Consider the following 15,692-nt stretch of genomic DNA (forward strand, 5'->3'; position numbering starts at 1 on the left):
CTGCAAAGAAATATGTACTGTACACAATTAAATCCAAGTTGTACGTTTGCATTTTTTTAAAAGAAGACTTCTGTGTTTATGCATTTATACTTACAATGGACAGAAACAAGAACTGGAGGAGGGGGGCGGGAGTTGACAGTAACATATAGACTCCAGAAATATTCCGACTGTGCTGTACAAGAATGGATTGCCTCGATGCACATCACAGCTCAGTTAACGGCCGGTAAGAATACGTCGGAACTGCTGCGTAATGGTTGCAAAGTAAAAGCTACCTATACCTGTGAAATTCGTAGAACGCTGATGAGTGAGTAATGGGAATTCCCCCGAACTACTGATGAAACGAAAGGAAAGTAAGCTTAGAGGGCGTAGTGGGTTTTTACCACAATTGTGGTAAAGTCGCTGCAGTTACCATATTCAATCGCTCTGAGCATGGAAGAATATCAGTAATTTCCCATGATATCACCTAAAATTTCAACAGTTAAGATAAACTGTGTTCACTATGACGCACTCATTGGGTGATCGAATCCCGGAACTCGACGACTACACTGAAACGCCAGAAATAACAGTACTGCGCAATCTACGCTGTAAATTGATGCACGACATTGTGCCGAAAAACCTGATACCGTATTTAAAGTGTCTCTCCCGACGAGATGAAAGTCGTATCAAGGCTGAAGAAAAGAATGTGGGTGACATTGACGGTGCAATGATGTTGCTGGACCTGATCGTTAAGAAGGAAAATTGGTATGAAGACCTGTTGACAGCGCTGAAAAACGATGAGGTCAAACAAGGTCATCTCGCTTCTATGCTAAACAAAGGTTGGTATTATCTCAGACCTGAGGTATTATCTACACTGCAATCACCCACCCTGTGAACACGATGAATTTCTACTTTTCTGAAGCTCCCGCCAAACGTTGTTCCCCTGCTTTGATGTATAACCGAAAGGACACATTTTAGTAATATGATAATAGTAAGATATACGAAAACATTTTAGACATACTACAAACGTTTTTTCCTGCAATAGCATTTGTTGTTTTTTGAGCTTTGACTTTTGCATCGTTACAACTTCCTGGGTTTATACTCAAAATTAACGCTTCTTTTACGTTTAAACCCTGGAACGAAAAAAGCTCAAACCCCTTTTTTTTTAAAAACAACAACTCATATTCAAAACCAGCGTACCTAATATTGCAGCTAGTGCCTCGGCCAGTCATGATAGCCCAATAAGCGTCTTCGATAAGTGATTTTAGAAATCCATGGTTCGAATAGATAACAACCCCCTGTTTTTACTTTAAAATTATCACCTGACATCTTATTTGAATAATATATTATTCAAATAAGAACGTAAGTAATAACTTTAAAGTAATATATAAACAAAGGACACGCATACATCTAACGGGTCAATTGATGTTATAATATTCGACTTGTAGTTGTACTGCCATGGTCATTTCACACGTAAAAACACTTATCACGAACACTGCACCAAACAAGTTCCGCTGTAGAGATAAATGGAGAAAAAATATATATCCAATCCAAGCACATCGGAATAGCAAATTTTACTGTATTGAATTGATGATTTATTTCTGCTGAGTCGAGTGGCCTCTGGTGCAAAGGATTTATTTGTTCTGGGGGCAGTATTAATGATTAACTTCTGCCAAGTGCCCTGGGTGACAAGGAGTCATTTGACTTTGTTTCAGTGTCTAACAAATCCATGGTGCATGAGAGTGCTTGACAGAAGTAAATAATTAATATTGATAATTTCTTTGTATTCAAGTCAGGAGAGAAAAAAAGGACACACATTCATCGACTGCTTTTTCGACTGTGTTTTGATTAGATTTTTTTTTTTTTTTTTTTTTTTTTGGGGGGGGGGGGGAGAATATATCTATAGACCACTACTGAGAGAGGGGGAGAAATTAATAATACTTTTGAACATAAAGTCAATTTCCTTCTCAGAACTTCAAAAGTACAAGCACGAGAAAGGTCTCGAGGATGAAACAACGATGACATTTGGTGATAGTTATAGTGAGGGAGGTTCAAGTGCATTAGGAGACCTCAAGACACCACCAAGTACAGAAACACAATCTGGTTTAATTACCCAGCCTGTCAACACTGTAGATAATGTTACTAGGGGTAAGTATGTACATAATTCACTGTGAACTCATATTTAAGATTGCATCAATAACCCTACATGTGTCAAGTGATAGTCTATAATACACTGTATTTGGTATACAAGTTTGGAAGTCTTGAACGAGTGTAAGGGGAAATTGCACCACTCCAGGATATAAAAGTATTTTTGGAAGCTTTGGGTTCTAGAGGGTTATTTCCTTATTTGTCATCAAAGAAATTTTAATCCATTTTTTCCAAGAAACACCAAATTGAAACTCTTTTTTACTTCAGTTGTTCTTACACTGTTGTATAATGTGCATTGAATATTCTGACTCCTAAGTGCTGTTTTCCTTCAGATAAATTCATGAATATTCATTGTTAGTTATACATATTCATGTCTGCTAAGACCCATGAGGCAAAAGTGCACCACTGAAATAACAACTGTGGTGAAAAAGAGTTTCAATTTGGTGTTTCTTGGCAACCAAGTCAAATAGATGTGGTGTTCAATTATAAAATGACTCTCTAGGACACAAAGTTTATGGTGTAGCATTAGCATTTCATTTGGAATCAAACAACGTTACCCAACCCTATTTTGGTTTAAAAATGTGAAATAATGTTTATGTGATAATCTCATGCATCTATGTGAAAGCGGTCTTATTACATATGTATCATAAGCACCGCAGTTGTGATAGTGGCTTTTCTGTACAGAATGTAATCAAAGGAGGGGGGGGGGGGAAGGAAATATACTGAAATCCTTTTAGACTTAACAGGTTAAAGTTCATTAAATGGGTTGGTCCTGTCGTAGATGACATTGATTTCCACCAGGAAGCAGCCAGGCTGTTTGCTATAGGAGCAACAAGTAAATGTCACAACCACTATAAATTTGGTGATTATGTAAATGAATCAAGAGCCCCCCCCCCCCCTCAAAATATGAAGAAAAAAAATTAGGTCCTTGGTCCTAAGGACCCCATCATTAAAAATTCATGAAAAACCCTGCTTAGTTATATCATCATTACTTATGAGAACATGTATGACCATGATTTCAGTACAGTAAAAACATCAAACCATAGAATGCTAAGTTTATTATAATTATATTGTTTCTTACATTGTAGGACTACAAAGACTCAATGTACAAGGAGAACCATCATCAGCAAATCAACATCCATCTACTCCACCACCTCCTTATTCACCTCCAGGTGTACCCCCTTCAACTGGTCATGGTGAAGACAGACAAACGGGGATTAACCAGCAATCGATTATAGTAAATGTCTATGGTGGTGGTACATTTCAACTTGGTGATCACAATGCTTTGACAACTGGGAGACAAGCATCTCAAACAAATGAAGGGCAACCGAGACAAATTGGTAGGAGCTATGACGTTGTTGCCTTTCATACTCATAGTTAAATAGCATGTGACACTTGGGTTGTGCAAAATTGGACAAAATGTTATCAATATATTGCATTTTGTTTCCAGTCTTCATTTTCTTTCCTCATTTATTTACAAACCTTGAAACCCAATCATTAACATTTTTATATAGCTTGGAAGCTGTCCAAAAAGTAGTCTCGCTGCCAGACTTTATGACATTTGTTTCTCTTTAAGGCCCACAAAGTGTAGCCACAAGCAGCAAAGCCACAAGAAGTGAACAACTTGTCATGATTCCTTGTGGCTTTGCTACTCATGGCGTACATTGTTTGCCTTGCAGAAAGACAAATGTCATGTTCTGGCAGTGAGACTATCCAAAAAGCTCCTTGTCTGGGGTTGGGTCACTTGGGTGGGATGTGGTGGGGGTTGACATCAGTTTTCAAATGTCTTTAAGCAAATCTTTACATTAGATAACTTGGGAAATGCAAAATATTTTTATTTTATTTTATTATGAAGAAATGCTCAATCCAATTATGTTTTAGGATTAGACTGTAGTGACATGAACATTGTGATATGAAAATTATGAAAAATGTTTGGCTTGTACTAAGTTTTCATCTAAGAAAGTAATTCCAAAAGGATTGACATACACTATTGTCACTTTCAGTATAAAATTATTGGCCATCATAATCATCAAGTAAAGAATTCAACAATTTACTAGCTACAATACAAATTATGACATTTGATAACAAACCATTTCCTTCTTTCCTAACAGAAGATGATGGAGATGAACAAAGAGATGGAGCTACTTCTGGTAAATCACATGATGAAAAGCAGTTAACAGACCACTCTGGTAAGAATTGTTAAGTTTGATGTATTTAACAAAAATATGGGTCTAGTTATGCATGAATTCCTAATCATTATTGCATGCATCTATACTAAGGATTCTTATTCATGATAGCACAAAAAGTACAAATATTATGTTAGACTGAGGGAATCATTACGCAAGTACTTTGGTAAAAAACATGCAGATTAGGAGTCACACCTATCAGACTAAATATAAAATCAGGAGGAATTTTTCAAATGATCTCAAGTATGCATTTGTTGTCATGAATGCATGGTCATGTCTGTTCTGGTCAGGTTGAATTTAAAACAGACAACACAACACACTCTTTCTTTTTTCATTTTATTAATCTCATCTTTCTGCTTACCTAACAGCTGCAGTTATTCATTCAGAAACACACATCATTGAGGAAGATCCTGAAGAACTATGTGATGATATGACATACGGAAATTACAACAGTGGCAAAAGGTATGTTATGACATTATGTACACATATTGTAACTGGACATCTTTTACTGAGTTTATATGAAGTATTTCATTATCCTCAAGTGTACAAAGAAGTCTTTCCAGAATTATAGTCTCAGCATATTATTTTCAGATTGGGGCAAAATTGGGCAAAAAAATAAGTTAATTATTTATGATATAATGTACAATATATACAGCCAAACCCACCATTCAATGGTCTGGACCCAGGAGTCACAATATATTAAAATCATTCAGTCATTTCTTTCAGATTAACATATAAAGAGCTGACACCTAGGGGATACCAAGAAGAGTTAGCAGAACCAGCACAGAGAGGACAGAACTGCATTATTTGTGCCCCTACTGGTACTGGTAAAACATATGTAGCAATCATGATTGCTAAACACCACATGGAGTCTTCATTGACAGAGCAAGCCAAATCCATGAGTAAACAAACAAGAGCAGACCCCTCATGCAAGCTGAGAAAAACCCTGTTTGTTGTTAATCAAATCCATCAACTTAACCAGACCTATAAAAGATTGAAGACATTCCTACCACTCTTCAATATCGCTAAACGTAGTGGTGTATCAACAGCCAAAATAAAGTTTGAAGATCTAATACAAACTAACGACATCATCATAACAACTGGGGGTATCTTGAAAAACAGTCTAGAGGAAAAGAAGACAAGTCTCTCTATGTTTTCCTTGATTGTGGTTGATGAATGTCACCATGCTATGAAGGACCATCCATACAATATGATCATGGTTAACTACTTGCGAATGAAGAACGATCATGCAGCTTCAGCTTCATCTATTCGTCGTCCCCAAATAATTGGATTGACAGCCAGCCCTGGAACTGGTGGCAAGAGTGAACTTGAAGCAGCTAAACGTCATATTCTGACCTTGTGTGCAAACTTAGATGCTCAGCGTCTCGTAACAGTACAAGATCCAAAGAATAAAGAAGAACTTCAGAAGGTGTCTAATAATCCAGGGAAGATCACCAAAATGATGTCACCAAGAAATCCAGATCCTTTCAAAGCAACAGTTGAAGGGATAATGAGTGACATTGAAACCAAGTCCAATCTTTATGGAAGATGCCAAGATCGTGGAACGCAGCCCTATGAGAACATTGTAATGGATGAACGATCCAGAGCAATAAATGGTAAAATGCAAGATGTTGCTCTCTGCTGTGACCATCTCATTGTTTATAACACAGGTAAGCTTATACTTGACTCACGAAGGCCCATTTTGAAATCCGTTCTACGTATCATTTTATGGCTACAATGTTGTACTTAGTATTTGTGCAAAATAGGATTAATTTTGAACTTAATCAATGATAGAAAGACCTGCAGAATTTACTGACCACTGTATGATATGGCATCACTTCTAACATTTATGCACTTTAAAAAGAATATTTGCTGTGCAAATTATGAGGGTTAATTTTTTGTAGATTATTTGCTTTGAAAGTTCTCCATTTCTGATGTAACAAACCATAATGCACAAATGATATTTTTGGTGAAAACAGTGGATTCAATATATCAATTTTGATTCTGGTAATAATTAATCAATTATACTTCTGACATTTTTTACAGCTCTGCGCATGAGTAATGACTGTAGGATGAAAGATGGCCTCAAGATCATTGATGACTTTTACAATGAAAGAGTAAGACGACGCCAACATGAAAACACGGAAATTGAATTATGGTTATACGGAGTTTACAGACGTGAGTATATTATTATTATCATTAAAACTGTATTAAGGACTTGAATTCCAGAGAACAACAAAAACACGTTACGCAAAACCACTTAAAATACAAACAATAAAACAGCAAGGTGGGTAGATTAAAAAAAATCAATTTAAAATCGTTAGCCAGTGTGTCTGAAACCCCAACCAACAAAAAATATTATGTGTAACAATATGACTAATCAACCTTCAGTGGTCAAAAAGGCATAAAATATATGTATGTATGTATGTATGGATGGATGGATATATATTTATGTATGTATGTATGTGTATATATGTGTGTATACATGCATGCATGTATGTATGTATGTTGTAATACCTTTAATTCAATTGAAAATCAATGCTATATTTGTCAAGTTCTTTTTGCCAATGTCACTTCTTGTGTACATGGTTAAATAAATATACGTATACGTGTACATATGTACGAAAGTATGTTTTGTTCCATCTACATGTAATTGTATCTACCGATATTTGTGCATATAATTGTTAACTATAAACAACTAAAGAGGAAGTTGTTTCTTTCAGGGAAAGCAAGCAAACTGTTTGAATTAAGTGAAGAGGAGGAAAAGTATCCAAACCCGAAGCTGGTTATGTTAAAAGATACACTTCAAGCTAGTGAAATGGATGACAACAGTGATGAGTTCAAAAACTTCAGAGGTGAGTACATAGTGTATATCAAAGAATACATATACATATAATACATATGCAGACTTACGTGTGTTTATACAGAATAGTACACACATGCATACACACGCACTCACACACACACACAAATACATACGTACATATTTATGTATGTATGTACGTGCATGTACATACATACATACATACATACATATACACATACATACTTACATACACATGTATACATGTATGCATGCATGCACACACACACACATACATATATACATACATACACATACATACATACATACATACATACATACATACATACATGGGCACATCCATCCATACAGAGGTGAGTACATAGTGTATATCAAAGAATACATATACATACATACATACATACATACATACATACATATATACATACATACATACATACATACATATATATATACATACATACATACACATACATACATACATACATACATACATCCATACATGCACATACATACATACACATACATACATACACATACATGCATACATGCATACATACATACATACATACATACATACATACATACATACGTAACATACATACATGCGCACATACATGTATATTTATTCATTGAATATTTATCAATTTGATTAAATTTCAGGCATGATATTTGTCAAAATGAGAAACCTGGCAAAAGCTATCTGTGAATATATAGGAAAAGATAGTACTCTGAAGGTTTTGAAAGCTGCTGTATTGACTGGTGTACAAGGAAAGTGTGAAGGAGGCCAAATGACACAGGCAGAGCAAGATGCCACCATCCAAAGATTTGCAAATGGTGACTGTAAACTGCTAGTGGCTACTAGTGTTGCTGAAGAAGGGTTAGATATTGAAGAATGTCACATGGTAATCAATTATAACCATGCAACAAATGAGATATCACTGCGGCAGTCGAGCGGGCGTGCACGTAAAATGGAAAGCACTCGTCATTTCATTGGAGATGTCGACGTGGGTTTGCGAGATAAAGTTAATGTCTTTTTAGACGAGCAAATGGAAAAGGCGATTGAAGAAATTCAGAATGATATGTCTATGGATGACTTCCTGAATGAGGTTGGACTTATCCAGAATGCTGTTTTGCATAAACGAAGTGAGAAGGAAGAGGCGCAGAAACAGAAGAAGAGTTTGAATGAAGCGAGTTCTGTAAATTTGTATTGCAAAGGTTGTGTTACTGACAACTTGCTGTGTCAAGGTAGTGAAGTTTATAAGTTCAAAACAAATCATATCCTCATTGATGCACAAATTATTAAGAGTAAAATAGAATTTAGAGAGCATCATGACATAAAGAAACGAGAAATGGGGATGAAAAAAATCTACTGTAAAAGTTGTAAGCAAGATTGGGGAAACACACTTCCACATCCTAAGTGTTTCCCTGTTATCAAGATTGAAAGCTTCATTGTAGAGTACAGTAATGGTTCCAGGAAAACAATTAAAAAATGGATTAAGACGGATTTTCCAGTCCAATCCATAACTATATTACCAAAACTTGCATTCACTGTCACATGTGTGGAAAACCAGTGAATTTCAGTTTTGCTGAACATTGGTTGAATTCACTGTGACTATGATAAAGGAAGAAAACTTGATGTTCACTGACTAGTCACAGATGTATCCTACAGCAAAGCATTGTAAATCTGATTTTAAACCTATTTCTGTTATAGCATTATTCCTCGTAATTAATTACCTACACCTTTGAGGGTTTTTAAATCCATTCATCTTAAGCGACGATAAATTAACTGGTAATCAATTTAGTCAATATATCTTTTAGATGTATACTTAGAGTAGTTTATTGTATTGAAATACATATTATTTTATTTCAGCATATTAGGCAATGAATGAATGAATTAACGTTATCTTTTAGTTAATGATTTGTAGAATTAATAAGATTAAGGCCTATATTATCTCATCTACTTGAATGATAACGCATTTACAATGTTCTAGGCTTGAACATGTAAAATTGTTATAGGCAAGTGTGGAAATGTATAATTTTACTGTTTACACAAGTATTTTGAGTTAGTAATTGTTAATGTATTATGATAAATAAATAAAATAATTCAAATCAATTCAATTGAAATGTCAGTTATGCTTGTATGTGGAGATGTATACAGATAATAGATGTTCATAGTTACATGATTGTTTGTATTTGTTTATTTGTACACTTTAGTACAAATGAACTATTAGGTTCAGTAGTACTATTAGGTTCAGTAGTACTGTAGGTATGATGTAGTATGTCTGTGTGTGTGTGTGTGGATGAATTACAAAATGTAAAGGCATTTGTTGTTTCCCACTATTACCACCACAGTGAGTTTGTGTTTGTAATAAATCAATGCTTGTGTTTGGATGTAATTGGCTGAGCTGAAGGCCAGAAGTCCCAATGTGTGTCAGAAACTTGTCCATGCCCTACTATCATCAGAACTTGACTTCTACATGTGTATTCTGTATGTCCCTCTTCAACATGCCCAAAATACAGCAGCTAGGATATTGTGTCACGCACATAGAAAACAGATCACATATCACACTGGTTCCTTCTGGTCCAGTACAGGATTCAATACAAAAATACTGATTACCTACAAGGCACTACTCCTGTTTACATTATACTGACTTGATTAACAGTAAACCCACAACTCATTCACTTCGCTCAACTAACAAAAGTCTACTTCATGTATCTCACTGTAATACAAAGTCATATGGTGGGTGTGTGTTCTCGCAAGCAACACCCCTCTTATGAAACAGTATACTGTTTGAACTTTATTCATCACTCACTGTCAATAAAATTAAGAAGGATGTCAAGATGCAACTGTACTTCCTGTTCAGCACCATAGAACATTACCTCATATTGGATTTCGACGCTATACTAATTGATTGATTGATTGATTGATTGATTGATTGATTGATCGATCAACATTGCTGCTCCACCACATTATCCTCTGTAACTTGCCATGTCTTTTACTACTGTGAAACCTGGACCCTCAACTAACAGTTAAATTTGTTTGTAATGTGTCAAAGTACAATATGACCCTCCCCTAATTTTCACTTTCTAAAATATGACCTCCCCATAGGACTGATTTGTAAAAAGTGACCCCCCCCCCCAATCATTCCCCAGCCCTCCCCCCTTGTAATTAGTGAAGGCTCCCTTACTAAACTGAACTGGGTTTCTTGAAGTTTTTACTCGTTCTGATTATTTCATTATATCATGCTTTGTTAAAGCCTACACAACAAAATCTGCCATGAGGTGTGTTCGTATTCCATCAGGATCCTCAATTCATCTGACGAGAGGGCCATAGTAAATTGTGACGTGGATAAGATTGTGGAGGAAATATATGATATTATGTTTTAAGAATGGTGTTTTAGAAACTACATGATTGGTGAACCGAATAAAAAATTGCGAAATTGCTAAAGTACGTACCCAGTATTACAATATTGATCATTCAATTGTCAGTTATTCTAGTATTTTTGGGTGCACCAACACGAATATTGAAAATTCTACGAGAAAAAATAACATCGAGAGATGACTTTGTCGTTCAAAGCATGATGGCGACTCCAAAATAATTTTTTGAAATTGGATATGGGAAAACTTGCCTGCAGGATACTGGGTACGTCTGCTCTGAAATGATATCATATTTGACCGCTCTTGGTAAAAATTACGCGATTTTAACGGATTTGATTTGCTTGGATTTGGATCGTCGGCAACACTTCAGCAAAGGAGTTCGAAAGTTCACGTAAACAGATAAAGTGAACGCGCATGCTACTTAGCGCATAACATTGGTGTCCTAGCAACTGGTCGCAGCTTCCATGTGACTGTAATCGTGTTCTAATTCTGTCATGGGCATCATGGAACAATAAAGCTAAGATTATGGATATTTATAATCTAATAACAATAGTATGTAATACAAATACGCGTAAACATGTGCGTGAAACTGACAGGTATGAAGCTTGAAGTGAGCGGACGATTGTGACTATTATTGCAATAAAGCTTACTGATGTGTATTTTCAGTGTTAACCTCCTTCCTTTGATGTAATAATCTTCAGATTCAACGAGAATATCAATACAAACACTTGAAACCCCAGAAAACCTAGTCTTTCTCACTGTAGAATTAGAACAACACCATGTCCCCGTACCACCGCCGTAACGTTACACGGTAGCTTCCTGGTTTACCTTACATCGACGTTGGTGGCGCACTTTAAAAATGAAGCGCGAGCGCGAGCAGACGGTCGATCCATATTTTGTTGCGTTGCTAGGAAGGCCGAGGAAGCGCTCTCATATTCATATGAAGACAGGGTATGAAATCGATCTCAAAAAGTCTGGGGACGTGCGTTACCAAAAGGTAGGGACAGGGGGGGACACTTTTTACACAGCATCACAAAGAATTCACAGGGTAACCTAAATTATTATTTTTCATTATATTTCGTATTGGGAGTACTCAAACCTTCATGTGATTCAAAAACTTGAAAAAAAGGCGAAAATGACCCGAGAAGTGAAGCGAGACTAGACGAGACATAGCTTGGACAGCGATCTTGATGGGTGTACAAGGAGGTGCTGAGCTCTAAACAACTTCTTCAGCAACACCACTCGGTTGAAATCTATTGAAACAATCAATCTTTATTACACTCACAATAACACCATCTAATCTGAGTACGGTACAATGAAAGTCAAGGGGGAAAAAGCCTTGTTTATTGTACAATACAGTAAAAGTATATGCTGACTAGACAGATTATCATTTCACCTTGGCTTGTTTACTTTGCAGTAATATCTCAAAGAATTATCAATGAATTTACATGAAACTTAGTAGAAAGATTAATAATGTAAGGACCCAAGTATGTGTTTATTCACGTGTCTGATGGGATTTTGGTTACATTGTATGGTATGGTGCCAACAAGTCTTGAAAACTATAAACAGTGTAGCAGTTAGAGAGACGTCTTTCGAGAAACAATTTGGACCAGCTGTCCTTGATACATCTTGCTTTAGTCTATCAAGAAAACATACATCATTCATCACTGGTCAATAATAAATTGCATGATTTTTTAGGTTAGGTCATCGAATCAACTGCAAATTTTTCCATGATTTTATTTTAAAACAGTTCTGTGAAAAAAAACAAAAAACACTAGTGCTACTGGAGGAAATATAGTAGATGTGCAAGTGGAAGTAAAAGAAATATATTGACATGGGACATGCACAAGAGGAAATATTTAGCAAGATTTTATATAAATGTTGAAATAAAAAAAATAATATTGATATTTATATAATGGTTAGAACAAAAATTCTTCATATTGACATGTCACAATATAATGTGATTCTACTTATAATAACTGATCATGAGCCAAAAAAATCATGTTATGCTATATTATTTTTATATATGAATATAATAATTTTAATTTTAATTAGGCCATGACAATTAATATTGTCCAGTATATTATGTACAGAACTGTTTTGTACCTGCAGAAACTTGCTGAGTAATATTTGTTGACAATGGCAATAAGCAAATGAAAATATAAATCGATTGCAAAGGTGCATATTTAGACCACAAAGATTTTCAACTATGTGGACTCACTGGACAAGTGATAAGTTTTCATAATCTTCAATTCTTTTTTTCACCCCTTCAACCTGTCCTACTAATGTTCAGCTTGGTATAGGAAATGAATAGAGAAACACATGTAGGTTCTAAAAAAACAAGCGTGCAATACTCCATGGATCTGCTACATGCAGGCTGCAAGAGAAACAAAAAAACATAATTGACAATAAACAAGAAATGGTCAGGCACTACTCAAAATGAATAAAGTGAAATAAAGTGAAAAAAATACAATCAACACACACAATCAATACTGACATAGCCTTTTTTTTTTTTGCTAGAGCTGTTAATTTACAAAGATTTCACAATGTAGTGTTCTGATGCAGCCAGTGATGACACTAAATTAAATATTTTTACCACTGAAGAATATCATCGACAATTCAAATAAAATTACATCACAAATTACAAATAATGTCAAAAGTGATCAACACATTTTTCTCAACAAGAGACATTTGACTGGTTTTGGTATGTAAATAAAAAGTCTCAAATGTTGGGTGTGAAATCATCAAGGTTTTGAATAAAATTGGCCATTGCATGTTTGATATATGGCTTTACACAGACAGACATTGGACACATTGAAATAGCACCCACCCCTTTTTTTCAGGCACAGAACAAAAAAAAAAAATCTTTTTCAAATGTCAATTTATTTCAATGAATGACCTGCAATTGTACATGCTCAGTCATTTATGATTTACCAATTGAACCTTGCCCTTGTATTTTAGCAAGATATATGGTAAATGTGTGAGAAAAATGGTAACATTTACATACTTCATAACCTACATGTAGAGGCTTTGGCACAGGTAAAAGGAAGGAGACAGAGCTGTGGGAGTGTTGTTTCAGTGTTTTTTGTTAAGGGCGGTAAGTAGGCAAAATCTACCTGAGTTCCCCTTTCATTTTACCAGGATTCCCCATCCCACCACAATCCTTGTAAATAGTATATGGGGAAACTGCCAGTTTTACCAGATTTACTACTTCTTGAATTGTTACCAGGGTTCCAAACCCTTAGCAAACACACTTTCCATTAGAAGAGTACAGGACAAATTTAGTTTCCTCAAGAATCCTGAAATTGGGATTTAATGGATGATGCAGCAAGGCATTGTCTCAGAAGTTGGTTATTTTGGAGCAATCTATTTCGATGAAATAAAATACAGCAAATCAAACTGTCAATTTATGATTAAATTAGGATTATGTTGCTTAATTGACACACACTAGTACTTCAGACTTTCTAGGTGCAAGAAAACCTAGATTTATTCTTAGATATTTTTACACCAAATGTGATTTGTTTTTATTTATTATTATTATTATTATTTTTTTTTTTTTTTTGGGGGGGTTCATAAACATTTGTGTAAAATTAACACTTCAAGATTGACTGAAAATAGCATTTTGTAAAAAAATAAAAAAAAATAAAATAAACAGTACTAACTAGTCTACAGCTGTTTATTGTATGACAAAGAAAAGAAGCACTGAAAATAAAACCTCATGTATGAAATGTACTGTTGCACACCAAAAATGCAACAATTAATACTTTTGACACATACTAACAAGTATTTACAAAGTGTTTTACGTGACTGGAAACTTGCAAAAGGCGCGAAAATGAGAATGGCCTAAGTGTCTGTGTGAAGTTAAACCGGTAAATTTATATCAGCCGATACATTTTCTGAACAGGCTCTAGTCTAGAGTGCAAAGTTACTTGCTTCACGCACGGCCCCAGAACCTGTAATAAATTCACGACGAACTTTTACTTGCATATAATAAAGTCACTGTTCTGGCACTACGTTCCGCCGATTTTTCATAAACAAATGTTACAACCGTATTATTCGGGAAAACTTGACCATAATGCATAAACAAATATGCTGGATTACAAAATAACTAAGCAATTAATGACTAGACTGAAAGCAACATTTTCAAAACTAATTTACTGCAACTACTACAGCATGTTAGGCGTCGGCAAGACGTAATCAAACTCTGGAAACAAGACAGGTAAAAAAAATCATTGTAAACATTACCTTGTAACTTGTAAGTAAACTGCTCATATGTAATCACGCACGGTAACCATTGTATATTGCCAATGAAGCAATGAAGGCATGATGTCAAAACAAACACATAGGTGTTATCGTGGGTTATACTTCCATGGCCTTACCCACAAAATGAAGATAAACAAAGCCGATCGCAACAAGGTCAAGGACGTACACCATCGATGCGTGAAACACACATGTGAACACAGCTATCGTACATTACGGCAATGCCTGCTTTGCGACGAAACAGCAACACGCGGGCTCTCTGGGAGTACCATGTTACGTTAATCGGTAACGCAGGTATCCAGAAAATCGGCGTAGTTTTTCCTTTATATTTTCATGGGTTATCGTTAAAATATGGACATTCTGGTTATAGAATATTTACTTGTAAGACATTGTTGATGAATTGTGAAATTGTTGTAGGTCATGTTTGGTCGTGAATGTGTAAACGTTGAAATGTGTAAATTTGTATTGCATACCCTGTCTATATTATAGTGTGCAGAGAAGGTTACATGAGTGAGCGCGTCCGCGCCCTTAGCAACCAATTGCAACAATGTATCTTCGACACTCTCACTAGAGAAGTGAGCCACCAACGTTCATTTTGACACGATATATTTCTCGGACACATCACATGCATTACACATAAATCTACATCTACAATAGGAAAAGACTGGAATTTTTTTGTTTCGTTTTCAAATTCTATTTTCATTTTGTTATTTTATATATTCACAATCTTAGCTTTATTGTGCCATGATGCCCATGATTCTGTATGTAGAGATCTTCTTTGGCGGTGTTCAGTTTGGAAATTTTGTAAGCATTGTTCAAGCGACATGTAGACGTAAGTTCATCATTTATATACCGAACAAGATATTCACTGGCCTTATACGTTTGACTATTGTACTTCTCGCTGAGGAGAGATGGTT

The 15,692-nt window shown here is 35.4% G+C and overlaps 1 protein-coding gene across 1 annotated transcript; it reads left to right on the forward strand.

The window, feature by feature from the left end:
- The first annotated feature begins 449 nt into the window (after positions 1 to 449).
- LOC144447475 (ATP-dependent RNA helicase DHX58-like) lies at positions 450 to 9,158 on the forward strand. Its single transcript, XM_078137509.1, has 9 exons — positions 450 to 815; positions 1,948 to 2,124; positions 3,213 to 3,464; positions 4,236 to 4,313; positions 4,679 to 4,772; positions 5,037 to 5,980; positions 6,357 to 6,488; positions 7,034 to 7,165; positions 7,798 to 9,158. Exons 1-9 carry the CDS (start codon positions 500 to 502, stop codon positions 8,709 to 8,711), a joined length of 3,039 nt encoding a protein of 1,012 aa, XP_077993635.1. The 5' UTR covers positions 450 to 499; the 3' UTR covers positions 8,712 to 9,158.
- Positions 9,159 to 15,692: the final 6,534 nt, after the last annotated feature.

Source organism: Glandiceps talaboti, chromosome 16 (assembly GCF_964340395.1).
Source record: "Glandiceps talaboti chromosome 16, keGlaTala1.1, whole genome shotgun sequence".
NCBI classification, from domain to species: Eukaryota; Metazoa; Hemichordata; class Enteropneusta; family Spengelidae; genus Glandiceps; species Glandiceps talaboti.

Coding starts and splice junctions, on each gene's coding strand:
- LOC144447475 (XM_078137509.1), top strand. CDS start 500: ATGACGCACTCATTGGGTGATCGAATCCCGGAACTCGACGACTACACT. Junction 816..1,947: donor CGCTTCTATGCTAAACAAAG/GTTGGTATTATC, acceptor TTTCCTTCTCAG/AACTTCAAAAGTACAAGCAC. Junction 7,166..7,797: donor TGAGTTCAAAAACTTCAGAG/GTGAGTACATAG, acceptor ATTAAATTTCAG/GCATGATATTTGTCAAAATG.